This window comes from Kogia breviceps, chromosome 7 (assembly GCF_026419965.1).
Source record: "Kogia breviceps isolate mKogBre1 chromosome 7, mKogBre1 haplotype 1, whole genome shotgun sequence".
Taxonomy (NCBI): domain Eukaryota; kingdom Metazoa; phylum Chordata; class Mammalia; order Artiodactyla; family Physeteridae; genus Kogia; species Kogia breviceps.
In genome coordinates, this window is record NC_081316.1 from 43276179 (window position 1) to 43303400 (window position 27222).

The 27222-nt window shown below is 34.5% G+C and overlaps 1 protein-coding gene across 5 annotated transcripts in view; it reads right to left on the minus strand.

The window, feature by feature from the left end:
* CNTN5 (contactin 5) overlaps positions 1 to 27222 on the minus strand; it is a 1356013-nt gene that overhangs the window by 99632 nt on the left and 1229159 nt on the right. For all 5 annotated transcript variants that reach the window (XM_067038233.1, XM_067038231.1, XM_067038232.1 and 2 more), the window contains one exon: positions 20488 to 20608. In XM_067038233.1, coding sequence (XP_066894334.1) covers positions 20488 to 20608 — 121 coding nt within the window. The remainder of the gene's footprint in view (positions 1 to 20487; positions 20609 to 27222) is intronic.

Genomic DNA, 27222 nt, shown 5'->3' on the forward strand with positions numbered 1-27222 from the left:
TTGAAAAAAACTTGAGACATTGGATCAACAAATGAAAAATATCTGCTTTAGCTTCCTGTCAAGAGAGCCAATACATTTCTTATTGTTTAAGCCAATTTGAGTTAGGCTTTATATTACTTGCAGCTGGAAGCATCCTAAGATACAAAGGATAACAGAAGTCCCTTGGTTTACAAAGATTAAAACTGGAATAAGTCATTATCTGTTCTAAGACTGGTTATATTAGCATAAATAATCTGAAAAAAGGATCTCCAACAATATCTAATTACTCCAAATAAATCTTTTGGAATCGAAAAATGACTAAAAGTCAATCAGGAAAACTGAAAGAACAGCCAGCCAACTAGTAGCAAATAGCCAGGGAGGTAAACACAGAATACAATGAAATTACTAAAATGACTTAAAAATTTACCTATAGGATATATTAATCACTTTTGGGTAGAGACTTGGGGCTTATTAAACATGTAATATTATAACCAATGAATTCTTATGACAATAAAGGTTCAACAAAGTATTGAAAATTAAAGAAGGAATTTTAGAACAAGATTGAAAAATCCTATTTTACAAGCCCACAATTAAATAATCTGTCATTCTCATTACAACATTCATTTAAAAAAAAAAAAGGCCTTAAAGGGCTGGAGAAATTGCCATGTGAGGACAAAAATGAAAAGCTAAACTTGACAGCTTTGACTGATGGAGGCTGACTAGATAACTTGACACATGGGAACTCATGCAGGCCTTGCCATTTTCCAGCCTGGTGAGTTAGAAATTCACTTTTGTATCTCTAGGACACAGAAAATTCTTTAGATAGTGAAGCTGGAAGGGTGGGTTTTGCAGTGACTATTCCAAGAAAACAGTTCCTCTGGGCTAGTACTTAAAGATAGAACAGGTGACTTTTTTTTTTCTTTTGGTGGCAAAAAGGGATACGTAAACAAATATGCCCAAAGACTGGAAAATTCAAGGAATTTCTGAAGAGCAGGAAGGCAGATGGTTTAAATTTGATCAGAGTAGCAGGATTTTATGTGAAGAAAAGGAGGTTGAGGGAAGACCTTGAACAGCAGGACAATGAGTTTGAGCATTTTTATGTAGGTAGTGGAGGCCAGGAAATGCTTTAAAATGGGAGGTGGACTAACACATTATATATTAAAAAGGAAGAGTCAAGAGTGGGAATGAAACATCATTTGAGAATTTCATGCTAAATAAATTGGAAGAATAATGGTACAATAAAGGCGAAATCTGGAGGAGGATCTCAAAAGTTTTCTTTTCAACTTAATGCAATAAATTTTAATTGAAATAATCCTAATGATAACACTGAACTGCAGACACAGGAAGATGCTAGTTTGGAGCCTGAAGAGAGTTGAAAAGGTCAGGAATAGTCATTGGAGGTAAGTGACGGAAAATAAATAAGATTTGAACAACAACATTGCTGAAAAACATTGGGAGCTTATATGAAATGAAAAACATGATTTTATAGGAGTTGAGTCAACATTGTTCCATTAGATTCTTTATGCCCTACATTTGCTAATAACCAGAAAAAAGGTGATCAAGTTTAAAAGCCGGCATGATAGGCATCGAGAAAGTCATGGATTTCAGGTAGGAATTGAATTAGGTAAAGCTGGTTACCTTACAAGTAAAGGGGAGTCCATCTGAAACTCAGAGGAAGGCAATGACACATAAGCCTTTTCTTTAACGTTCTTATTGAATTTCCTGTCCATTTACAGTTAAACCTCCTTTTATTGCACTTCACAGATACTGTTTTTTTAATAAATTTAAGGTTCATGGCAATCCTGAATCTAACAAGTCTATCAGCACCATTTTTCCAACAGCGTTTGTTCACTTCACATTTCTGGGTCACATTTTGGTAGTTCTTGCACTATTTCAAACTTTTTCCCTATTATTATATTTGTTATGGTTATCTATGATTTTTGATTTTGCTACTGCGACTCACTGAAGGTTCACATGATGGTTAGCAATTTTTAGCAATAAAGTATTTTTTAATTAAGGTATGTACATTGTTTTTGAGGTTTAATACACACTTAAGAGACTACAATATGTTGTAAGCACAAATCTTTTTAAAATTAGAATGTACGTGATTTACAATGTTGTGTTAGTTTCAGGTATACAGCAAAGTGATTCTGTCATATATATATATTCATTTTTAGATTCTTTTCCATTATAGGTTATTATAAGATATTGATATACTTCCCTATGCTATACAGTAGGTCCTTGTTGGTTATCTATTTTATATATAGTAGTGTGTATATTTTAATCTAAAACTCCAAATTTGTCCCTCCCCCTCCCTTTCCCCTTTGGTAACCATAAGTTTGTTTTCTATGTCTGTGAGTTTACCTCTGTTTTGTAAATAAATTCATTTCTATCCATTTTAGATTCCATATATAAATGTAACATATGATATTTGTCTTTCTGTGTCTGGCTTACTTCACTTAGTGTGATAATCCCTAGGTCCATACATGTTTCTTCAAACGGCATTATCTCATTCTTTGTTATGGCTGAGCAATACTACATTGTGTATATATACCACATCTTCTTTATTGGTACATTTGTTCATGACCACTTAGGTTGCTTCCATGTTTTGGCTCTTGTAAATAGTGCTGCTATGAATATTAGGGTGCATATATCTTTTCAAATTATGATTTTCTATAGATATATGCCCAGGAGTGCGATTACTAGATCATATGGTAGCTCAATTTTTAGATTTTTAAGGAACTTCCATACTGTTCTCCAAAGTGGCTATTCCAATTTACATTCCCACCAACAGTGTAGGAGTATTCCCTTTTCTCCACCCACTCTCCAGCATTTATTATTTGTAGACTTTTTGATGATGATCATTCTCATTGGTGTGACGTGATACCTCATTGTAGTTTTGATTTGCATTTCTCTAATAATTAGTGACGTTGAGCAACTTTTCATGTACTTTTTGGCCACCTGTGTGTCTTCTTCAGAGAAATGTCTACTTAGATCTTATGCCTATTTTTTGATTGTTTTTTTTTTTTTATACTGAGCTGTTTTTATATTTTGGAAATGAATCCCTTGTCATTTGCATCGTTTGCAAATATTTCTCCCATTCTGAGGGCTTTTTCATTTTGCTTATGGTTTACTTTGCTGTGCAAAAGCTTTTAAGTTTCATTAGGTCCCATTTGTTTACTTTTGTTTTTATTTCCATTACTTTAGGAGATGGATCCAAAAAGATATTACTGCGGTTTATGTCAAAGGGTGTTCTGCCTATGTTTTCCTCTAGAAGTTTTATAGTATTCGGTCTTATATTTAGGTCTTTAATCCATTTTGAGTTTATTTTTGTGTATGGTGTTAGAGAATGTTCTAATTTCATTCTTTTACATGTAGCTGTGCAGTTTTCCCACCACCTCTTATTGAAGAGACTGCCTTTTCTCCATTGTATATTCTTGCCTCCTTTGTCATGGATTAGATGACCATGGGTGCATGGGTTTATCTGTGGACTTTCTATCCTGTTCCATTGATCTATATGCCTTTTTTTTGCACCAATGCCAAACTATTTTGATTATAGTCACTTTGTAATATAGTATATATTACTATATTATAGTCACTTTGTAGTATACTCTGAAGTCAAGGAGTCTGATTCCTCCAGTTCGTTTTTGTTTCTCAAGATTTTTTGGCTATTCAGGGTCTTTTGTGTTTTCATACAAATTTAAAAGTTTTTTATTTAGTTCTATGAAAAATACCATTGGTAATTTGATGGGGATTGCATTGAATCTGTAGATTGCCTTGGGTTATATTGTCATTTTGATAATATTAGTTCTTCCAATCCAAGAACGTCCTATTCTTTCTATCTGTTTGTGTCATTTTTGATTTCTTTCATCAGTGTCTTAAAGTTTTCTCATTATAGGTCTTTTGCCTCCTTAAGTCAGTTTATTCCTAGGTATTTTATTCTTTTTGATGCAGTGGTAAATGCCATTGTTTCCTTAATTTCTCTTTCTGATCTTTTGTTGTTAGTGTATAGAAATGCAACAAATTTCTGTGTATAAATTTTGTATCTTGCAAATTCACCAAATTCATTGATGACCTCTAGTAGTTTTCTGATAACACCTTTAGGATTTTCTATGTATAGTATCATGTCATCTGCAAACAGTGACAGTTTAATTTCTTTTCCAATTTGGATTCTTTGTATTTTTTTTTTATTTTCTTCTCTGATTGCCATGGCTAGGACTTCCAAAACTATGTTGAATAAAAGTGGTGAGAGTGGACATCCTTGTCTTGTTCCTGATCTTAGAGGAAATGATTTCAGCTTTCCATGGTTGAGTATGACATTAGCTGTAGGTTTGTTGTATATGCGCTTTCTTATGTTGAGGTAGGTTCTCTCTATGCCCACTTTCTGAAGAGTTTTTTAATCATAAACAGATGTTGTATTTTATCAAAAGCTTTTTCTGTGTAAGCATAACTTTTATATACACTGGGAAACCAAAAAAAAATTGTGTGATTCTTTTTATTGTGATATCTGCTTTATTTTGGTGGTTTGGAACCAAATCCACAGTATCTCCAAGGTATGCCTCTACTCCATGTTGCCAAAATCTAGCATACGTCATTTTTTGCTATTTGCAATTAGTTTTACATATTTAGATTAACATTTCCTGTGAGAATGAGTGTGTGTGTGTATGTTTCAAGGAATAGGGTGGAGTGAAAGGTGAGTCATTAAAAAAATGCTGAGGTATTTAAAGAGATGGGAACACCATACTTCATATAATAGTTTTGTGATTGCAGCCATAGGAAACTTCTGAAAATCTTTTCCTACCACACCATTCCAAATTGTTTTTCCTCCCATTTAACTGGATTTGTTTTTTCTACTTGTTGACATGTTATATGAGATGACAATATATTTAATATTAAATGCCTACATTTATTGTTTACTCATTTACTACTCCATATATTGAACATTCTTCCCTATTTATGTGATTTTTAAAAAATGTAATTACTCTCTTTGGGGAAAATGATTGCATATTCATTCATTCATACATTTAATAATTTGCTCAACAATATTAAGGAAATATATACTGTGTGCTAGACTCTGGGCATTAGGCAGTAAACAAGATAAAGAAGATACTTGCCCTTATACGTTTTACTTTGTAGGGAGGAGAAGCAGTCAATGAACAAATGAATGAGATAATTTTAGATAGTAATAAATGTAATGAAGAAAATAAAGTGGGGTAAAAATTGGGTGGAAGAGAGGTAGGATACATTAGACAGGGATTTGAGAAATAAATGATGAGAAGGAGCTAGTTAACCACATAAATATTATAGGCAAGAGTTTTTGAGTCAGCAATGTCAATTAAAAAAAAATCCTAAGTGTTATGAGTTTGGCATATTTGTGGAACAAAGAATTCTTGTGTGGTTTAAGCAAAGTGAAGGAAGATGTTAGAGGAGGGTGTTAATGTTGGAAAGGTCAGTAGGTGCCAGGTAATAAAGGAATTTGAAGATAATGGAAATGAATTTAGATTTTTTTCTGAGTGTGATGGAAAATCATTGGATAACATATGAGAAAAGTCAATGTAAAGAAGCCACTGAAAATGGTGGAGCAAAAGTACAATGGAAGACTTCAGAGCATGTAGAAAGATTTGGAGGGAAAATCTATTTAAATTATTAAAAATGTATGCGTATTTTTCTTTGCAATGAAGTTTTGATAACAAATGTAAATTGTGATGACTCAGTAAGTCACTTTTCCAAAAGTAAAATCACTTTTTCACTGCTTAATAGAAGTTGTCAATGTAGTTTCAATGATAGTGGTCATCAGATGATCTGAGGATGCTTTGCATATATGCCTTTCACAATGTTACTGAGAGTATAATGATTTTTCTAACTCCATTGTAAGCAAAAACAAAAATTTTACCACCTCTTATCCATGTCAGTCTAATAAAGTTAGAATTTCATGACATTTATCCTGTTTAGTATAATTTGTGAACATGTGGTTGTCATTGGAATTTTCACACCTTGTGAGTTTTAAGCTAAGATGACTCGTGCCATTTTTGGTTGGAGAACTTAATTACTAATGTGAGACTCTACACATCACTATGTTTAAAAATGTTTATTTAAAGAATTCTTGTGTTCATTTTTAGAAAAATACAAACACTTCTTGGTCAATTATTACAAACTTCAAGTGAGAGGTAAATTAACCAACAATTTCAGGTAGTTAGGCAGGCATAAATATTTAATGTAGTTTTACATGAGTTGAAGTTGTACACACTGTATATATTCCAATATATAAGTATTACTCTCCATCCATTGAAGGTGATCTTTCTGAAATGGAAAATAGACATTTGAGGATCTATTGTGAAAACTGGCAAGAATAATTAAAAATAATCAACTTGTTTATTTAAAACCTCAAGCAACCCAGACACTATCTTGAAATTAATTTAGTAAGCTAGTATTACATAAATTCTAAAAACAGATGAGTTGAAGAATTCCTGTAGGAAAATAGCATATGAAGTGCTAAAATATGCAAGGTACCATGCTTCTGCAAAGCGTTCTATAAATCCAATATTGGTTTATTGTGTATGACTCATTACAACTCTGCAGTGCAAATTAAGACCAAGAAAATGATGTATGCCTATATGGACTTTTAAATTCGTTCAGTCTCACTATTCTTTTATGAATAATTTAGAGATATCCCTGTGACATATTTTCTCAAATATACCATGAAGTAAACTTGGAATTATTATTTCCAAAGACACATTAGGCCATACATTTATAAAGCCATTCTTTTTAAGACAAGAGCACCCTTGGCAATACTGTGGACTAAACTGTAAGTAGTAGACTTTCTTTAATATGTTTTTTTCTGAAGTATAAGTTTTCACTTGTTCTCATTCACCAGGGATTGGTTCCAGGATCCCTTTGGATACTAAAATTTGGAAATGCTCAAGTCCCTTGTATAAAAAGGCATAGTATTTGCATATAATCTACACAATCCTCCTGTATACTTTAAATCATCTCTGGATTAATTATAACACCTAATAAATGTAAATGCTATGCAAATAATTGTAAATACAATATAAATGCTATATAAATAATTGCCTGCACAATAAATTCAAGTTTTGCTTTTTTGGAACTTTCTAGAATTTTTTTTTCCCCTGAATATTTTTGATCCACAGTTGGTTGAATCTGCAGATGCAGACTCCACAGATATGGAGAGTTGACTGTATTTATATTTTCTTTCATGATTTTCCTTGATACCAACATATTCTGCAAGATATTTATTTGAGACTAGGGACATGTTTCCCGGTCATGGAAGTGAGCAAAAGTTGACAAACATGTATCTGAGGTCATTAATTTCCTATTTTAACTAATTGAACAAATCAATAGTTCCCTTTGTACTTAGAAATATTACTTCCTAAGTGCTTAATTTATTGGGCAATGGCTGAGATATAATGGAGAAAGAACGGTCTTAGTGGTTTCTTGATGGCTACTTGCTTATACTCTAAGGATTTTTGCTCTACAACTGTAAGAAGACATTTATTACTATGCAATGTACCATTAGAACTAGGCACAGATTGAAAAAGACTGCTGTCATATGGTGACAGTGAACTTGGTACAATCCCTGTGCCACCAACTAACTCATTTGGAGAAATGGAGACAGTGGGCTTTTGCAGAAACACTTAAATAGAGCAGTCCTGGAGGTTGGATAATTTGTAACAGATGTTCCATATAATGGATGGTTTACAGGGAGAGTGTTTGTAATGCAGACTATCTCATTCAGGGTATGATCGATGCTTCTTATTAGCTTGACTTAACATTCTGTGCGCTGAGGTTGCGAGACAAATATGTGAGGTTTGATTTACTGATACATACAGATCAGGTGATAAAAATTCTTTGAAAGAGTGATTAAGTATTTCAAATAAAGTTTACTAATAACAGTTCTACTTCTTGAGTTGACACAAAAGAAATAATTATATGAACCAAAAACCACCTGAACTTGTTTTATGCCATACTTTTTTGGTATAGATGATTAACTTATGTGATTTAGGAAAAAATCTCTTTGTTTGAAATTTTGTACTTTTGACCTAGAATGTTTTAAAATCTAAGACGTAATTCCAGAGGAACTTGAAAACCACTCATACCATTTGTATTCAATTTTTAAAAAAAATCTATGTATTTATTTCACAAGTACTTCCAAGTCTTTTAGTGTCCTTTGTGGTGTTTATAAAGGTTTTCTACTCTTTATTTTAAGTTTTGCACTACTTCATTGTCAACTAAACTAAAGGCATGGCAGTCTCATGTAAGCATTCATAGAATGCATATTTATGTTTTAAAAATATTGAACACAGTGATTTAAATCAATTTTATAACATATATTTGGGGCTCATTTCATGTGTTATCAAGCTGGTGACATTTAGGTAGGCAGATAGTGATGATTGTCACTGATAGGAAAGCAGGATTAGGATTATGAAGTCTCTATTGTAGCCTCATCTACACATCTTTCCTACAATGAAATATAATTTGTATATTTAATTTTTTTTTTACTCAGTCTTATCCTCTTAGTGACTTTGTATAACCATACTTCAAGCCCTTCAGTATTTATTTCACATATGGGAAATTCTCTTGTACAGTAAGATAGCTATTGCAGGTTGTTCAAAGATGGAGGCCCTCAAAACAGAATCTTCAATGCAAATAAGTACACATTAATATAAGCAACACACTTCTGGAAAGTGAGGCAAGGTTTCATTGACTCAGTTAACTGAATATACTGAGATGGTCCTAGTGGTATTTCACAGTTTATGCTAATGACAGTAAACCTGCAGGGAAAACAATTATTCCAAGCTTATCAACATGCCGATTTGACCCTGAGACAGCCAAAATGCTCCCACTCCCCTTTAGAATGTATTATCAAATTATAATTGAACAAGATGAACATTTCAGTAGATAATGAATAATCATTATCCATGATAATGGATAATCAGATAGGATTGCCTGTTGGATAAATGTGGACCATTCTCTTGCTTATAGGTACCATGAAGAACAATGATTCATTTTCTTAATCTTAATGATTAAGGAAACAGAAATTCTTCTAGTTAAGAATATCTACAACAATAACTAGCATTTACTGAGAAGCATTCTACCATTTGAAATCTCATTTCATTTTCCTATTAAATCTGCAAATTAGGTATTTTATCCCCATTTCACAATTGAAGAATCCAAAAGAGGTAAAATGACTTGCTATGGTCATCCAGCTAGTGTCAGAGTGAGATTCAAATCCTTGCCTGGGTCATTTTTATGATGCTACATTGTATGGGCTGGGTAACCTGGCTTCTATCACAGCCACTGTAAACAACTTGAGTCATTTTTAAATTGGACTATTGAGATTCAGCTAACATTTACTGAACACCTGCTATAAACTAGTCCTGTGCTAAGTGTACCAGTTGCCCAAAGATCTTGTTTTTCCAAGTGCAGCACAAGTAGAGCAGATCTTTCCCCACTACTTTTTGCACATTTTGAATGTATGCAGTTTTGTTTTCTCACAGAAATAATTAACCTTGCAGCTGTCACTTTTATATCTCAGCTTTTCAATACTTGCCCACGTTGACTCTTGCAGAAGTAATTCTCTGTTTTAATGTTTTTAATTCTCTATTTTAACGTTTTAATTCTTTATTTTAACTGTTTTTTTTTTATAAAAATAGGCACTTTTTTTCCCTTTCCTTCTCAGTTTTTAGGTACCACAGCAATGATTTGCAAATTTCCAAAGGTGAAATTTACTGATATACTCAGTCAACAACTTAGAGACCCATGTGCTCATGACTGCCAATCTTTACACATAATGTATCAAATTAGATTTTCTCCATACATATTAAGCAACATGTTTTACACACCTTAGTTTTAAAAAATACCAAAGAGAGACATGTATTTGAAAGATGTTTACCAAAAATGAGTGACTTTTTTTTCTTGGCATTAACAGACATCATCTGGTGTTCAGTTTTTCCCCTACTCTTTCATCTCACTTGCTCTAACTCATTACAGAGCTAATTGTCTTTGTAACTCCAAATTAAGGAGTAGTGAAATGGAGACATTACCTTGCCAGGTGTTTGGGAGGACAAAATCCAATATGCAGTAAAAGTTTCTTCCAATCGATGTTAGCCCTCTATTCAATCTGCATGGATTTTGTGTTGATTAATGAAGAATCATTCAGAGTCCAGGCTACATGTTGTATTGTGTTACATAAAATCAAGAAAATAATTAAGAATTGAGTATTGATATAGGTGGAAATAAAACAAGATTTTGGGATAGAAACTAAAGTGAACTTACCAATTTTCTATTGTCTTCCCTGGAGATGTGACCAGTCATTGGGTTGATATTCGGCAGAACTTTTGCTTGGAACTTGGGTTCCACATTTGGGTTATCAAAAAAGGGCCATGCAGGACAGGAATAAAGATGCAGACGTAGAGAACTGACTTGAGGACACGGGGAGGGGGAAAGGTAATCTGGGACATAGTGAGAGAGTGGCATGGACATATATACACTACCAAATGTAAAATAGATAGCTAGTGGGAAGCAGCTTCATAGCACAGGGAGATCAGCTTGGTGCCTTGTGACCACCTAGAGGGGTGGGATAGGCAGTGTGGGAGGGAGACGCAAGAGGGAGGAGATATGGGGATATATGTATATGTATAGCTGATTTACTTCGTTATAAAGCAAAAACTAACACACCATTGTAAAGCAATTATACTCAAATAAAGATGCTAAAAAAAAAGGGTCATGTCGTATATATATACCCTACAGAACTATGTATTCAGTGCTTCACATGAAAGCAAATTAGTACTCAATACTCTAAAGACATGCTAAAACGATATAGGTAACAGTCACAGTAAACAATATATTCAGGAAAATAAAAAGGTCAGGTTTTAGAAAGGACTGGTGGTGGGTTTAGGCTGTGTCTATAATGAAGTATATAAAAAGTAAGTAGGATGATATTTCCAAACAATTCAAACAAACAAATGAACAGACAGATAAAATGTACTTCCAATATTTTACCTAAGTAATATTGGTGACTTTAAGGACACTTTTTTGAACATCAAAGACCATTTTTTTTGTTTTGTGTTGTTTTGTTTTCATGACTCTTGGCACAATTCACCCATAAATAGAAGAGAAACAATGAATATCAAAGCTTTGAAAGAATAGCAGCAGCGATTGTATGGAAGCCTAGGCACTTTTTAAAGAAACTGGCAGTTTTTTCCTTCCCTCATAATTAGAGCAATTGGAAGAAAGTTTAAAATAAGAGAATGAGGACAGATCATGCAGAAAGAGGTCTATTATTTATTGATGCTTAATATTCCTGAGGGTATTTTTTCCAGAAGTGATTATTTTCTATCAAAACCTAGAGTGTTTGAATAAGAACTCCCACAAGATGTCCTGAGATAATACTTACTAGAGTTTGATATTTTATATGATTGGCAAGACATAGGGGTCAGAAGAAGTTCAGACTTGTCAGGAGGGTTAGAGGTCATTTAGGCCAAGGTAAGATAGAGAGGGGTGATCAATGATGCTGAGTCTTCTGGTCAAGTGGTCCAAGATTAGGTATTTTAGAGGATTAGAGAATGTGAGGCCTATCCTTAGAGGCAGATGAGAGTGAAAATGTGTGGTATCCCCAAGCTGATATTGAGTAACTTCTGTTCTCTTTTTGGCCTAGCAAATAACTACATGGCCTTTAATCCTGCCCATATATCATATCCTTGATAAAAATTCTGTGACTTCTAGGCAGAGCTTCTTACTCTATTCCCTTGTTTCTTACAGGACTCTTTTCATTTTGTCTTTTTCTCTTTCTTTCCTTATTTCTTTCTCCTTCCTTCCTTCCTTTTCCTTTCTTCCTTCCTTTCTTCCTTCCCTCCTTCCTCTTTTCCAACCTTCTTTCTTCATTTCCTCCCTTCTTTCCTCTCTTCCCTGCCTTTCCCTTCCCCTTCATTTCTTCCCAACTTCCTTCCACAAATATTTATTAATACTTTTCAAGACCTATAATGTGTCAGGAACTAAGTATGACCAGGGGATACAATGATGAATAACACTGAAAAAAATCTGGCAATTGTTGGTGGAAGGCAGTGTAGTAATTTTAAATGCTTCTTTGAAGTCAGTCTCCCTGGACTCTGCTCACTATTCTTCCACTTATTAAGGTGACATTTGACAAGTCTTAAACCTCTCTGATCCTTAGTTTTCTTTTCTGCATATTGGAACTAAAAATAGTATCCCTTGCGTATTGTTTTTATAGGACATTTTAAATGTATTGAGTGAAATAATTCATAGAGAACCTTTAGTACAGTGCCTGATATATAGGAAAAACTTAACAAATGTTAGCTGTTTTTATTATTATTAATGGAGCTTATGATCAGAAAGCAAAATGTGCTATTTATATATCTATAATAGTACTCCTTGTATTATATCGTAAGCTGTTCCTTCATGTTGGAGACATCAGTTGCTCATGGTTAGCTGGTTCTTAACACAGTGCCTGCCACATAATATGTGCTGTATAAATGTTTGATGAATAAGTATTGAATGAATGAGTGAAGGGTGAGCAAGGGTTAAAGTTAAGTAACCTGCCCAAAGTCACACAAGTAGTAAGACTTTGTGGGTATGTGAAACAGTCTGTCTGACTTCAAAGCCCATGCTTTCCTTAAGATACTGCACCGCTTTTCATGTATTATCACTTACCTCTCTCCACCTACTGTGATTTGGTTATCACACCCATTATTCCATTGAATTTGCCCTTGCCAAAGTCATCAATGTATTTTAAATTGCTCAAACAAATGGTGTCTATTTGTTCTCTATTTACTTGCATTTGACACTGTTGCCTATTTTCTTCTTCCTGAAATTCCCTTTCTTGTCCCTAAGACTTGGTTTCTTTGACTTTCCTCTTAGTTGCTCTGTGTCTGTCAGCTACTTCCCAATCTTCTTTGTAGCTTCCTCCTTGTCTTCAACATAAGTGTTTCTGAAGCTTCTATCCTGAGCTTCTTCCTCTTCTCATTCTTCACATGCTGTCTCTGCAATTTCATTTTCATCTGATCATGCTCAAATCTACATCTCAACTCATGCATTTTCTCTCCTGAGCTCCATAGCCACAAATCTATTTGCTTACTGGGTATTTCTCTCTGGTGAGCCTTATTTTAAATGCTCTTGCTTTACTCCCAATTCACTTATCTACTTATCTTCTAGATTACATGAAAAGCATGATCATTCTTCATTAGGATGGCCACATAATATATCAACTAAACCATGACAGTTTTGAGAGAAGGGACTTCATTAATAATTACTCTGGCACTCCAAGTATAACTTGGAACTGTCTTGGTCTAACCAGAATGTGTCTTCCCTCCCACTGACCACTCAGTTAAGCATAACCACTGGCATTCATCCTTGCTTCCTGTTTCTCATTTTCCATAGCCAGTGAGCCACAAAGATCTGTAGCTTCTGTCTCCCTCCTATCTTTTGAACATGTGCTTTCCTTTCCATCTCAATTACCATTCCCTTTTTTCATACGCTTCTTGTTTCTTGTCAGGATTTTTGCTGTGGTCTCCCATTTGGTCTCACGCTCCTCTAAAATGTCTTTCTTCTACATTTGTCAGAATGATCCTCTTAAAATGCATATCAAATCATGTGCCTTTCCTGCTTTGGTCTTTTGATGGATATCCATAGCCTGTGGCATAAAAGTTATGTTCTTTCCCAGGGCATCCCAAAACACTTATACCCAATCCCATCTCACCACTTCTTCCTCTTGCACACTAGAACTGTCCTGACATATAGTAGGTACTAACTAAACAATGAATGAAATCAGCATTTAAGACATAACCCCACACACCAAAAACTTATTTCAACAAGTTTACATAAATGTGAAGTAATATTAAATGTCATTTTTATATTAGGATGGATATGTAAGAAAAACAGGTTAGGTCTGTGGAACAAAATACATAGTGAAATGTACATATAATTTGTGATGCAAAAATATGTATGATGTAAAATCCAGTTGATTAGATTTTTCTTAAAATGGAAAAGTAAAATCAGTGTACTTGTTTCAAAATAGCAAAATGCTCCCCAGAAAGTCTAAGTCAATTGATGGAAATATCAGTGTTTAAAAGAGAACTTGGCTTCCAATAGGCACTCAATATTCATTGAGTGGTTAAATACAAGAAATTTAGTCTCCATCAATTGGTTGTCTGTATGCAATGACAATTCATTTGTGTGTTTTATATATAACTGTTTCAATCATTTAGTCATTTGAGTCAAGTCACTTAAGTCAACTACCACTTCAGTGAACCAAACTAAATGTGGTGCAGAAAATCCAAATGATTGACCAAAAATGTTACTTTTTAGTCAGTTATTAAAGAGTTCCACAGATTAGCAAACAACCATATGAAAAATACAAGAGAAAAGAAACTAAACTGCTATTCAGTGTCTAAAAGAAATGTTACAGGTGTCAATCAAACTAGTTAATGTAGAAAATGTCTAAGCTAGAAAAGCAAGAGATTGATATAAGTTATTTAAAAAGTCTTACCCAATGCTAGTGATAGTAGTGAACTAAAATTTCCACAGTGATGCAGGATATTCCAATAAGACATTGCATGAATGAGATTAGATGTTCTTCTAGGAAAGGACATTTTATAACTCCATTTTAAAGATTTTTTAAATATTGGAAAAGCAAATACAGTAACTGAATAATTTTAATTCTGCTCTAAAACATAAATGATTTGCAGATTTGTTTACTATTAATATTAATTACATTAAAATTACACTGAAGACATTTGTTATTGTCCTTTTGAGCCTCAAATACCAGCATATTGTCAAACTCAGCTTTGCTTTTTGTGATTTATGGATCTTTTTCTTTTTCACTGGAGACTCATTTGAGTCCAAGACATTATTCTACCAAAGGCTTGGGGAATCTCCAAGCCTGTCATTTCCTATTAGATCAATGGTGGAAAAGAAAAACTGTGCAAACTCTATCTTCTAAAAGATAATTGTGCTAAACACGTGCATTTTAAAGCTTGAAATTTTCAGAAGTGATCAGATACTAAAGATAGACATTTATATCAATGGTTCATAAGGTAGTGCTTTGAGAGATATAAAGATAGAGCACATTAATACTGCTCAATTCTCAAATCTAAATGTATTAGGAATATGTTCAAAATTTTCACTAAACTTGAGTTTCCCTTTGTATGTGGAAAAGTTATAGTATGTACTTGCATCTTTCCAAGGCAAAAGGCAGAAAATTCTCAAATTTTCCTCTCTTGCTGGTGAGAATCACTGAAAATTATAGCTTGGAGAAAATTTGAAGAGTATTTAATCATGGTTCCATATTGGTTTCCATTCGATGGTAACTGGTATCTTTAGTTTTTTTTTCAACTATTTGAAAATAAAACAAAACAAAACAAATAACAGTTCACAACTAGCTAAAATATAAAATCTCTTTTGCTCTTGGCTGGAGTTAAATCACCTACTATATTAACAGTGGTTACCTCATGATAAAAGATTTTGGTGAAAATTAAAATAGAAATATGAATTAATGATTACTTCAACACGATAAACAAAATCTTTCAAAATGTGATTCTTGAGGCAGAATAATAAAAAATGATCTTTTGTGTAAAAAGCTGGCAAAACCTCTGAGGAGTCTTTAATATGTTAATCTTATAGATGAGAAAGCAGAGTGAGACAACTTTGTTATAACTGATCTTCCTCTTTGCTAAAGTCCTTTTTTTCCTGTAGATTTATACATAATTTAATAGCTCTGCCAGGCTGGCTTCATGGGTGTGTTACTTGTGCAGTCACACAAGGTTCTTTCCTTAGAAGGTCCCTATACTTGGATTAATGTTCTGCTGTCACTGCTTTGAAATTCTTATCAAGCTTTGAACAGGGGGCTTTGCATTTTCATTTGGCACTGGGCCCAACAATTTATGAAGCCAGTGCTATAGCTATGCCTATGTCTTTATTTCATTATTTCCCCTAAAGGATGTAGGTTATCCAGGGAGCTTTCTTCTTTGGTGTTTCTCACCCCATTCCCAAAGATGCCTCTCATGCTAGTGGACAAGTGGACATAGAGCCACACAGAGGGCTGAGACCTTGGCATCTTCATCTTTCTATTCCAAGTGCCCAGTTCAGGGCTTGATACAGAGCAGGTGCTAGATGAATGGGTGAGTGAATAAATGAATGGCAAAGTATCAACAAATACCTATTGACTTATTTAATTGACAGAACAGTCAAACTTTTAATAGTTTCAGGTTTGTGGGGCTTCCCTGGTGGTGCAGTGGTTAAGGATCTGCCTGCCAATACAGGGGACATGGGTTCAAGCTCAGGTCAAGGAAGATCTCACATGCCAAGGAGCAACTAAACCCCTGTGTCACAACTACCAAGCCTGCTCTCTAGAGCCCATGCTCCACAACAAAAGAAACCACTGTGATGAGAAGCCAGAGCACAGCAAAGAAGAGTAGTCCCTGCTCTCCACAACTAGACAAAGCCCGCCAGCAGCAACAAAGACCCAGTGCAGCCAAAAATAAAATAAACAAAAAGTAAATAAATTTATTAAAAAAATAATTTCAGGTTTGCAATAAAAAGTGACTAGGTGGATCAGGAGAGACTAAAGGTAAAATATTCAAAGAAAAAGTTTATTGGAAAGAATAAATAGAATTGAACTGATGAAAAGTTTAAAGCAAGTAAGACTGAAATTCAGTTTGAACTCCAGGTTAAATAAGAAATGATGGGTGGAAGGAGGTATGAATAGTTAAAAGCAGTTAGATGTTTCTCAACAAGTTGTATCCTGATGTGGATTCTTTCTTCTCAAATTCAATTTAATACATGTCAGATTCATCTTGTAAATTGTAATTCAGGAAATAAAATTTGTTGTCCAAGTTTGGGGAAAGGAAGGTATATAGGTTGTGTGTTCAGAAGGAACCAAGAGATTATTGATTCTTCTTTGACTATCCCAAGAGTTTCTTGATCTACAATTTTGCATTAATAAGCAGAGTAGTATGAATAAAAATTTGATGAAGAAGTGGATTTTTTACTGTTTCCTCTGCCTCTAGGCAGAATAGAGAGAGCTCAGGCTCTGGTCCCAATTAGATTAGCTAAACACATTTTATTCCTTAAATGACAATAGTTTCTTACCCTTATATTCTCCTTGGGAAACATATTTCTTACATTCAGTTTTGTAAAATAAAATAAAATAACAAAAACCGAACACTCCTTTCTCTGGAGTGTTTTAGGTTGTGTTTGATCACCTACCGCTCATATTGCTTGGGAGTATTGGTTCTTTACAAACTATGTATCCCCCTCAGTGAGGTTATCTCTTAATGGTCTATCCATCTTTAAAGAGGTTCCCTATAACATTGTCTAGACTTTCTTTCTTGTTGCTGTATCACGCTTGAATAAGTGACTTAAATTGTGCACAGATGTCCAGGTGTGGCTTTAATTTCTTTTCATATTCCAGCAAAATAACTTATTTTAACATATTCATTACTTCTATTATGGTTCTACAAATTATGCATGGTGATGTTATGAGGCTGGTTCACTGAATATTAAATATGTGAGAGGAAGCAATTTTATGCTTCAGATGATTATTTATGGGAAAATTCAATTTTGGGAGGATGATAATAATGGTGGGATAGGTGTGAATAATAGCACTGACATTCACAAGCAAAATAAAGCAAAAGTGGAAACAAGCATTTGGGGTAAAGATAGCTTTAAAGCAGTGAGTGGGAAGAGAAGCAGGGAACATCACTAGTCAGAGGCTCTCAGATTCTAAACAGGCAATGATGAGGTCTTAGGACCACACACCTGAGCTCCAATTTAGTGTGCTTATGGGGCCAGGTGAAGAATTGTAGGATTTTGTGAGATGTCCAAAAGAATTTCATAGACTATCTCCAATGGGAAAGGAAATGACCTCCTAGACTGATCTAGGAGAGTATAGATTTTTAGTCCCCTAAATCTCCACTGAAATAGAATTCCAGAATTACAAAAACATTTTCCTTGCCACCTAGGAATGTTCCTCATTCTCAAGATTGAGCAAAGTGAACTGCTGAGGCAATCGAATGAAGGTATCCTATAAGAAGTATGGTGAACTTGTCTTTACTGCTCCTATTTTTATGACACACTTGAATAAGTTTGCTTTAAGGATTCTGCTGCTGGAATTGTAGCCATCATTAGAAAAACTTCATCTAGAACTCTCAGCTTTGGTCCTGTGGCCTGTACTATTAGAATGCCCCAAGTTTACAAACCAATGAATGGAGGAGTGGGAGAAAGAAGAATGCAGGGTAAAACTATTTTGAGTTTCATTTCACAAGCCAACCCTAAAAACAGCAATATTCAAGCATCCAAGTTCCTTCAATTACCAGGAATCATTAACTTACAAAAAATAATTGTAAAAATAAAAAGAAGAACCAGAACCTTTAGTTCAGTTTTTAAATCTGCCTAAAACCAACCAGGCAGAAGAGGCAAGCTATTTTTATTAATTTTAGAAAAATAATACAAATATATAATAGAAAATTGGTGACGAAGCAACTCACTTCAAAGGAAAGCTTGAGCTGCATGTTACATGAATATTCAGACAATAGCAACCTGTTTGAATTTGCCATTGAGTATAATTCCAAATTTCTGTACTTTATCGTCTCGTAGGCATAAATCCAAAGGCTAAAAGAGCAGAACACAAAAAAGCCAGGGCTGAATTATTTTCTAAACCCTGTTGAATTTAATTTTACTTGCAAAGCAGAATGTTACTTTGCCACTTAAATATGCCCCTCACGGCCCTGTAAAAATACCTGGTTTCTTGTTATCAACCTCTAAATTGTGTTATTCATTAAGAAAGCTCCAGTTTTAGGAGCATCATTCTAAATTACTAGGCAAGTGCTACACAATAAATACACATAATCTAAAACAAACTGTAGTGAGAGAAGAAAGCAATTTTCTGTAAATTTGACTGCAGTGTGGGGTTTGCTGTTCCATAAGCCTTGTAACTTTTAAAGGCATAAAGGAAAATTTTTAGCTAAATGAAATATCATGAGAGGATGAGCACTTTAAAAACTTGATGTTTTATAATAGAGTAATATAGATACACATTCTTGTTATAAATTTGGAGAATAGTTCAAATAACCTTCAGAACAGAAGCTTCATGTACAAAAAAATGAACAAGCTGCCACTCATCCAGATACACACTTGTTTCAAAACATTTTACTTGAACCAATGGTGGATGTACTACCCCAAATCAATAAACCTTGGATGAGACATACAACTAAAACAAAGAGATGATAAAGCTTACGTAGGCCTTATATTTCCTGCTCAAGCCTTTTATAATATTAATGAATTCTTAAAAAATTATGATTGGAAAACACACCAAGTAGATAAGACAAGTTAATCTAAGATATAAGTTTTTGCTATAGATTGTGAAATTTTTCTTTGCGGAGATCATGCAAGGGGTCTTAGCATGCAGTATTCACACCAGTCAAAATGTGATTGTTTAAGATTGAAAAGGGAGAGGTGAGATTCTGGTAATGTTCTAGTTCTCTTACATGGTAATTTCATGGTGTAATGGTGTAAAGTAATTTCATCACTTTGTGATGTTTTTTCTTTGAGTTGTATACCTGTACACCTGTGATTTAAAAATTTTTCTGCAGGTATATTGTTGCTCCATAAAAAAGCTAAAAGAAAAGAAAGAAAGAAGGAAAAAAGAAAAGGGAAAGAGTGCAGAAAGAAAGGAAGGAAGAAGAGAAAGAAAGAAAGGAAGGAAGAAAAAAAGAAAGAAAGAAAGAAAGAAAGAAAGAAAGAAAGAAAGAAAGAAAGAAAGAAAGAAAGAAAGAAAGAAAGAAAGAAAGAAAGAAAGAAAGAAAAAGAAAAAGAAAAAAAGGGAAAATTTTATATGCTAAGAGCTGCATTTCCCATACTGGGGAATAATGTGCTAAAAGAAATTAGTGTTGTAGTCATTTACTTAATTCAAATAAGATGTAGCTTTATAGGGTCACAGAATCTGGCAGCCTGGTTCATGGTTGGAAACCACTTAACTGTCATTTCTGCACAGAAAGACTGTGTTGACATTTCCAGACTTAAAAAAAAACCCTGTCAGCAGTCGCAAATGCCACCATATTAGGCATGCAGTTTTCCTGTCTCAGGAAGTAGAATTTAGAAGTTCATGGAGGAAAAAAAGTGCCTGGGGGTTCCACTAGCTTTGCATTTGAAAAACACATACATAGAAAAAAAACATGTTGTCTCTGTAGTGTCATCTGTTGAAAATTTCTGTTTGGCATTAAGTAAACACCTAGTAATCACTTAGTACTAAAGGTGTTTTGGACCTGAAGTTGGCTCTGTAGGTTTTGTCTGTTTCTAAGGAGCAAGTTTCCTTGTAATCTTTTCAAAGGCAAAAGGTTAAGCAAAAATGACATATATTGTAAAATCGAAAGTAAAAGGCACAGTACTGATGTGCTCAAAGTCCATGCATTTAAATTCCTTTGTATGATAATTTATGGTGATCATGTCTTCAGACTGCACTATTAGCATACTCACCCCTAACAAGAAGTTCTGCCTCATCTGACACACTGTCTGCTGTGGTCTGTACCCTGCAGCCATATCTCCCAGCATGCATCAGAAGGATGTTCCTGATCATTAAATCTGCAGAGGATGCTTGCTGAAAGAGGGATGAAGTGCCAGTTTAAAATGTTGCAAATCTGCCTAGTTCAAGGTGGTTTAAGGGGAACTTTGCATATTCAGTTAAAGGACCCATTTTGGGCCTTATAATTTATATGACAACAATTCAGAAATCAAACATGCCCTACTTTAAGGAACACATGGAAGCTATGCTTTCAATAATTGCTAATAATGGGTTTGAACATTTAATATTGCATATAATAAGTTAGCAGCTTCAATATTTTAAAATATTTAAATATGCACAAACAAATTCATATCTTTAAAAGTACAGGAAAAATAATCAGTGAGCAAAAATCGTTGCTTTGCTATTCAGAGACAGGATTATTTTTGTGGCAAGAAAGCAGTATTGAAAGGAATAACGACACATGGAAATTAATTATGAGGCAACAGTAGTCAGAAGATTATCTTGTGTGGCTTTATTGAATGGCTCCTTTCATAAGTACACTGTGGGCAACCGAATGAAGTAGTGCTTAGGTGTAAGAGTGCTGGTCCCAAAGCCATGTGTTTTCACTTCATAGAGATTTATTCCTTCCATAACCACCACCATCAGGAACAGGGTCAGCCTGAATCTCTGTTAATCAATGCAATTACAGAGCACAAATGTGCCACAAAACACCTGATCCTTGTTGGAAGCACGATGATTAGAACACAGTTGAAGAACAACTGCAGTTAAGGAGATCAATAAGTATCAGGGAGATTATCTTTTAGATGTATCAGTTCATGGGATCAGTGATGATCCTACACTTTAGTATGACTGGTACAACCTTTCATTATTTAATCTTGTCTTTCATTTACTTTAACAGGAAAGATAGATTTCCATTTTCATGAATGTGTAAAGAGCTGGTATTTACAACAATGCATGAGGTATTCTTTTCAGAGAATGACATAGTGAAACTCCAATATGCTCTTCAGTTTCCGTGTTGCAATCAAAAACAATTCACTGGAATGAGAGTATACGCATGCAGCATGAAATGACATCTTCAAAGAACTCAACACTCCTCTCCAGCGGTAGTTGGGCACATGAAAGAATGTTTAATGCAAGCTATGGAGAAACACCCCAGATTAGAGATCTTTAATTTGTTGATGGAATGGGTGAATTATCTTAAAAAATGATGCATTTGTCCTTATAGGGCAGTGTCCTGATGAGTATTTAAGACTTTAGTTGTTCACCTTTATTTTGAAATAAACTAATGGACTATATAAAAATCATGAAAGTGAGAGGAATTTCTGGAAATCTGTTGGATTCTTTTTTTTTTCTTAGCATTCATAAAAGGGTGAGAAGTCATTGGACATTTTTACCTCTCAAATAATGAATGTTTCTTTAAGTGAATCAATTAGCTGTATACTATGTTTTAGCCATTTCTTTCTGGTATTTCATTTCTGGTTTGTTTGTTTGTTTTCCTTCCCATTAGTCTTATGATAGGAACTCCTAAGGGTATTGAGGTATTTCTCTCATGAAGTAATTGTTAAGACATGGTCTAGTTCAGTCATTTACAAGGGAATGCTTCTTGGTGAGAATGCATTAAAATGTTACAACAGGGCTTCCCTGGTGGCGCAGTGGTTGAGAATCCACCTGCTGATGCAGGGGACATGGGTTCGTGCCCCAGTCCGGGAAGATCCCACATGCCGCGGAGCGGCTGGGCCCGTGAGCCACGGCTGCTGAGCCTGCACGTCCGGAGCCTGTGCTCCGCAAAGGGAGAGGCCACAACAGTGAGAGGCCCGCCTACCACAAAAAAAAAAAAAAAAAAAAAAAAAAAAAAATATGTTACAACAATAATTTCAAGGAATGTGATATTTGTCCAATGAATATCCTATACTGCTAATTTCCTTAGATAATATTGTTACTCAAATTTCATTTTCTCATCTGTACTAGACTAAGTGCTCACTTCTTTCAAATCTGAAAAGGAAATTACCCTTAAAAAACCTTTGATTTCACTTTGGGAAACAAAAGCAAACTGTAAACATCATAAGCCATGGCTCAGTTTCAACTCTACATAATATAATACTGTCTAAAAGAGCTTAAATATATTTACCAATTTATATAGTATGGATCCATCTTAGATGTGAAGATCTCCTTTTACCCATGGATTTCTAAGATGCCCTCCTAGTAGGGTACACTGTTAAATCAATCAAGAATCAATGTGCACACCATGGGCCTAGAATAGGGCCTATGTTTAATGGAAAAGCCAAGGAGATGCCCAGAAAATCAGAGAGGACTTTAGTATTTCCAGAAGTAACACTTCTGAAAGACTGTAGTCTTAATTACTGGAGTTTTTTGTTGTTTTTTTACTTGCTTGTTTTCCATTTTCACAAACTGATTGGTGGTAGTTTAACAACAGAAAAAGTAATGATTATAAGTCATTTTTCAGGCTCACGTTTTTGACAAAATTATCTCATAAAATCACATTCTCATGATTAAATAATTGATTGCCTTGTTTTCCAGATCTTTTTCTTCCCAAATAATTGACTTCTTTTTGTCCTGTACAAAAGTCTTAAAACTTTTGTCTTTTTTGTTGAATTGTAGTGAAAGAAAACTTAATGGGATTAAGAAGAGACTTCACTAAAAATCACATAAAGGTCCAAGGAATTCAGAAGGGTAAAACATAGATTATCTTTTCTATGCTGTCCTTTCCTTGGTTCCTGCAATTAACAGCATGCAATGCTCTAGAAACTGGCTGAAGCTCCATCACCATCATCAGGAATGAAAGCCTATAGCCTATTTTATATCTATTAATGACAATACTATTGGAGGAGTTGAAATTGTCTCATATGGAGCCCATTCCTCCTCTTTTCGATTATATCTGCATTATATTTTTACAATTCTAAACAGGGAAGATTAAAAGCAAAATGAATGAATTGTGAACACTAAACCTAAATTACCCTTTCAGGAGATTTACTGATCTTTCTAGAGAAGTAATGAGAAGAATTCATGTGGGAGCCCATTACACTTAATCTCAGCCCACAGTGTGCAGTTCCTGAGAGAGAACTTCCACAATTTGCTGCAGTTTTAATGGAATGGTTACTTACAGAAGATGTTTGCTTTCTTAAGCTTAAACCTCATTTTCACTTTTTCTCTCTTAGTAGTTACTCTCTCTTTTCTTGTTTTCTTTGACACTTGTTTAACACTGCCTTTTCTTTGCTGCTTTCTTTGGCTTTATGAACAAACTGCGTTATGTGTTGCTTCAAAAGAACTTTCCCACAACCAGTACTTAAAACAACACTCCCCCCACCAAAAACAAAAAAAAAAACCAAAAAAAAAAAAACCACACAACACTCCAAGCACTGTGCATCTAGCATATGGCATGCCACATAGTGGGAGCTCAATAACTATCTGTTGAATTGGTGAATAAATGAGGGCTCTTTAAGAAAGAGGCTGTCTGTTCACTCTCTGTGGGAGTGGCAACACTGCTAAGTCATTTACATTTCTTGGTCACATACGCTCATTAGAGCAGTTGCTAGATTACTGTAACTTTTACATATGACTTGGAAATAATAGAGAAAATGTCATCCTTCCACTCAGGTCCAGTTCTTTACTGGCTTTCACTTGGACAAAGGGTCCTGCTCATCCAACATAAGACTGCCAGTTAAGACTTCCAAAAACAGAAGCATATTTAACTTTGCTGTTCCAAGTGCCTGTTAACTCTTGCTGCCTTGAGGATAATGTCCAATTTTGTTGTTTCAGCAGAGGTCTCCTCAGAGTATGATTCCACCTCCTATGCTGAATTCTGTGCTTCTATGACATTAACCTCACATTTCTTCCTACACTGGAATACTTTCCATAATTCTGCCTGTTCTGTTACAGATGCTTACTCTCCCTTCTTTGCCTGGAAAGATACTTTGAGACACAGCTCAAATGCCTCCTCCTTGGTTAAGCCTTTCTTCATTAGTTCTGCCACTGTTTAGTTTTGCTTCATTAGTACTCTGCTCATGTCTCTGAACTAGCACTTGACATTCTTGGAAGTCATGCCTAAGGTCCTCTGGGCATTCCCAGAGCTGAGCTGGGCACTAGGGCAGCTGACTGTCATTGGGTGAGCTAATGAATGCATGGATGGCTTGCTTCCTTCCTTCTTTATGCCTGACAGTACCTCCTCCCCTCCCTCTTTTTTCTCTTAAAGAAATAAGGAAGGAAAATTGGAAAGACTATGGAGGAAGACAGCAGAAAAGAATGCTGAAAGAGTATATACAGGTTTTGGAATGACACAGAATCGTGTGAACCCCTGCTCTGCCACTTATTAAATTTTGAAGTTGGGAAAATTACTCTATTGCTCAGAGCTTCTCTCACAGCTTCAATGTGATGATGCAAGCAAAGTCCATAGCAGTGTGTCTGGCATGTAGTAAATGTTTGATAAATGTTATCTGTTAAAGGGCACTATAATTGCATTCTTAGCCAAGAGGAATAGTTCCTTAATTGGTATTCACTCCTTCAACAAACTGGATATCAATGTTTTCCATAACTATAGTAAGTTTTCTGGTAAGTGACTAGCTTTATTTTAGATGTGTGTTATCCCCCCTCTCATGGAATACTACTGCACTCAGAATAAGAAGACCTGAAGTTTAGACTTAGTTCAGTACCTTCCTAGACCTGAGACTCTGGGCAAGGCACTTTACTGGCATAAAATTAGCTACTCTGTCTCTCTCTTGAGTATTGAGGGAAACTGAGTGAAACAATGTTCATACATGAACTCTTAGGAAATGCTTCAGAAAGGTAAAGTACTTGTAAAGCATTTTTTCAGCAGGATTAGCAGAATCCTGTACACATAGTAAGCACTCTGAGAAGGTTTGGGGAATGAATTGTCTAAACAACAAGATAACTTGACTGTTCTCATAAAAAGTGAATTCATGCTGAATGGCTTACTCAGAAACCTGCTAGGTATAGCAGTTTTTGTGTCCTTATTTAGGGTTTACATAACTTTCTCAATGGGCTCACATAGGGCACTTCCAGCATCCCCAGTCCCCACCAAAGAGACACATAAACCATTCCTCTCTATAAAGCAAAGTAATACAGCATGTAAATTCTATGAGATGCAATTAAAAAAATACCTTCTAACATAAAAAACTGTGTATTAGCTATGAGACATGGATTATTAGATATGATTAATGTTATTGTTATTGTATTGTAATAATTAATGTTATTGACATAATATTTTATTGACATAAAATCTTGGATAGTTAAAATATTTTCATGCTAACAATATTTCTTTTTCCCAGAGAATAATTTGCTTAAAATAGCCTACTATGATAAGAAAATAATACACATATACATTATTCTTCCTTTTACAATTGTTTTTTTTCTTAGACCTTTATATAATGGGATTTATTTGCATGATGACCTGGGTTTTAATATATTTTTTAAGAAAGTCACTGTTATTAACTCACATGCTTAAATAATTGGATATATTATCTGAAATAGAAATTTTAGTTTCTTCCAGTGATGAAAATACTAGACAAAATGCTATTTGACAGACATTCATGTCTATTATGATGAAATATTAAATGCATCCAACAATGCATTGAAGATTAAAATTAGGTGAAAATGTCTCTACCATGCCATTACTGGGACCTTGGTATTTACTTCAAGCACACATTCTAAAAATGTATTGTTAAGTACTAAGACAGATGCAGAAAGTGTTTTGCTTAGGGACATAGATTAAAGAGGAAAAACTAGTTGATGACTCATTGTTGAACTCAGGATGGCTAGGTATCCAAACTGGATTGTTTAGTATTATAAACACAAAGTCACAAATTTATGGGATCAGTCCACTACCTTGGTTAAAATGAAGATTAGGAATTATGAAGCAACTCAAAGCAACAAATCACAATTAAATTTTTGTACAATGAATTAAATTTTATAGATGATGATATTGAATATATGAATATATGAAGAATACTGAGTGGATAAAAAAATGCTGTGTATATCACATTAGTGTTCCTCTTTTCCCAAATTGGCATACAGGATTAGGGGTTGTGATGTTTAACTTGTCAGTGGATACCAGACTTAGGTGGCATGTCTGTGCCCTGATTCTTGAAAGATATCTCTTATCTGGTCATATGCATATTGACTCTCCTTTCCCTAGTGGCAAGGTAAATGAGTATTCCTTTATCTAAGATTAACATAAATGGCCAAGGCAAAAGGACTCCATTATAGATGGAATATTTGTGTCCCTTCAGATTCATATACAGTAAGTCCCCTATGTACAAATGAGTTCCAATTCGAGAGTACATTTGTTAGTCCAATTTGCTCATAAGTTCAACAAAGTTAACCTAAGTACCCAACTAACACAACTGGCTTTATAGTACTGTACTATAATAGGTTTATAATACTTTTACACAAATAATACATAAAAAACAAACACAAAAAATAAAGAAAATGTTTTTAATATTACAGTACTGTAGTACCTTGAAAAGTACAGTAGTACTGTGCAACAGTGAGCATATAGTGGCTGGCATTGAGTGAATAGGCAAGAAATAAAGATATTGTACTACTGTACTCTATACAGTACTGTACAGTAAAATACACAAAAGCACAGCCTCTTGTAGAGGATGCACACATGTGACAATGTATGCCAGACACAAGAACTAACTTATGTGATTGTA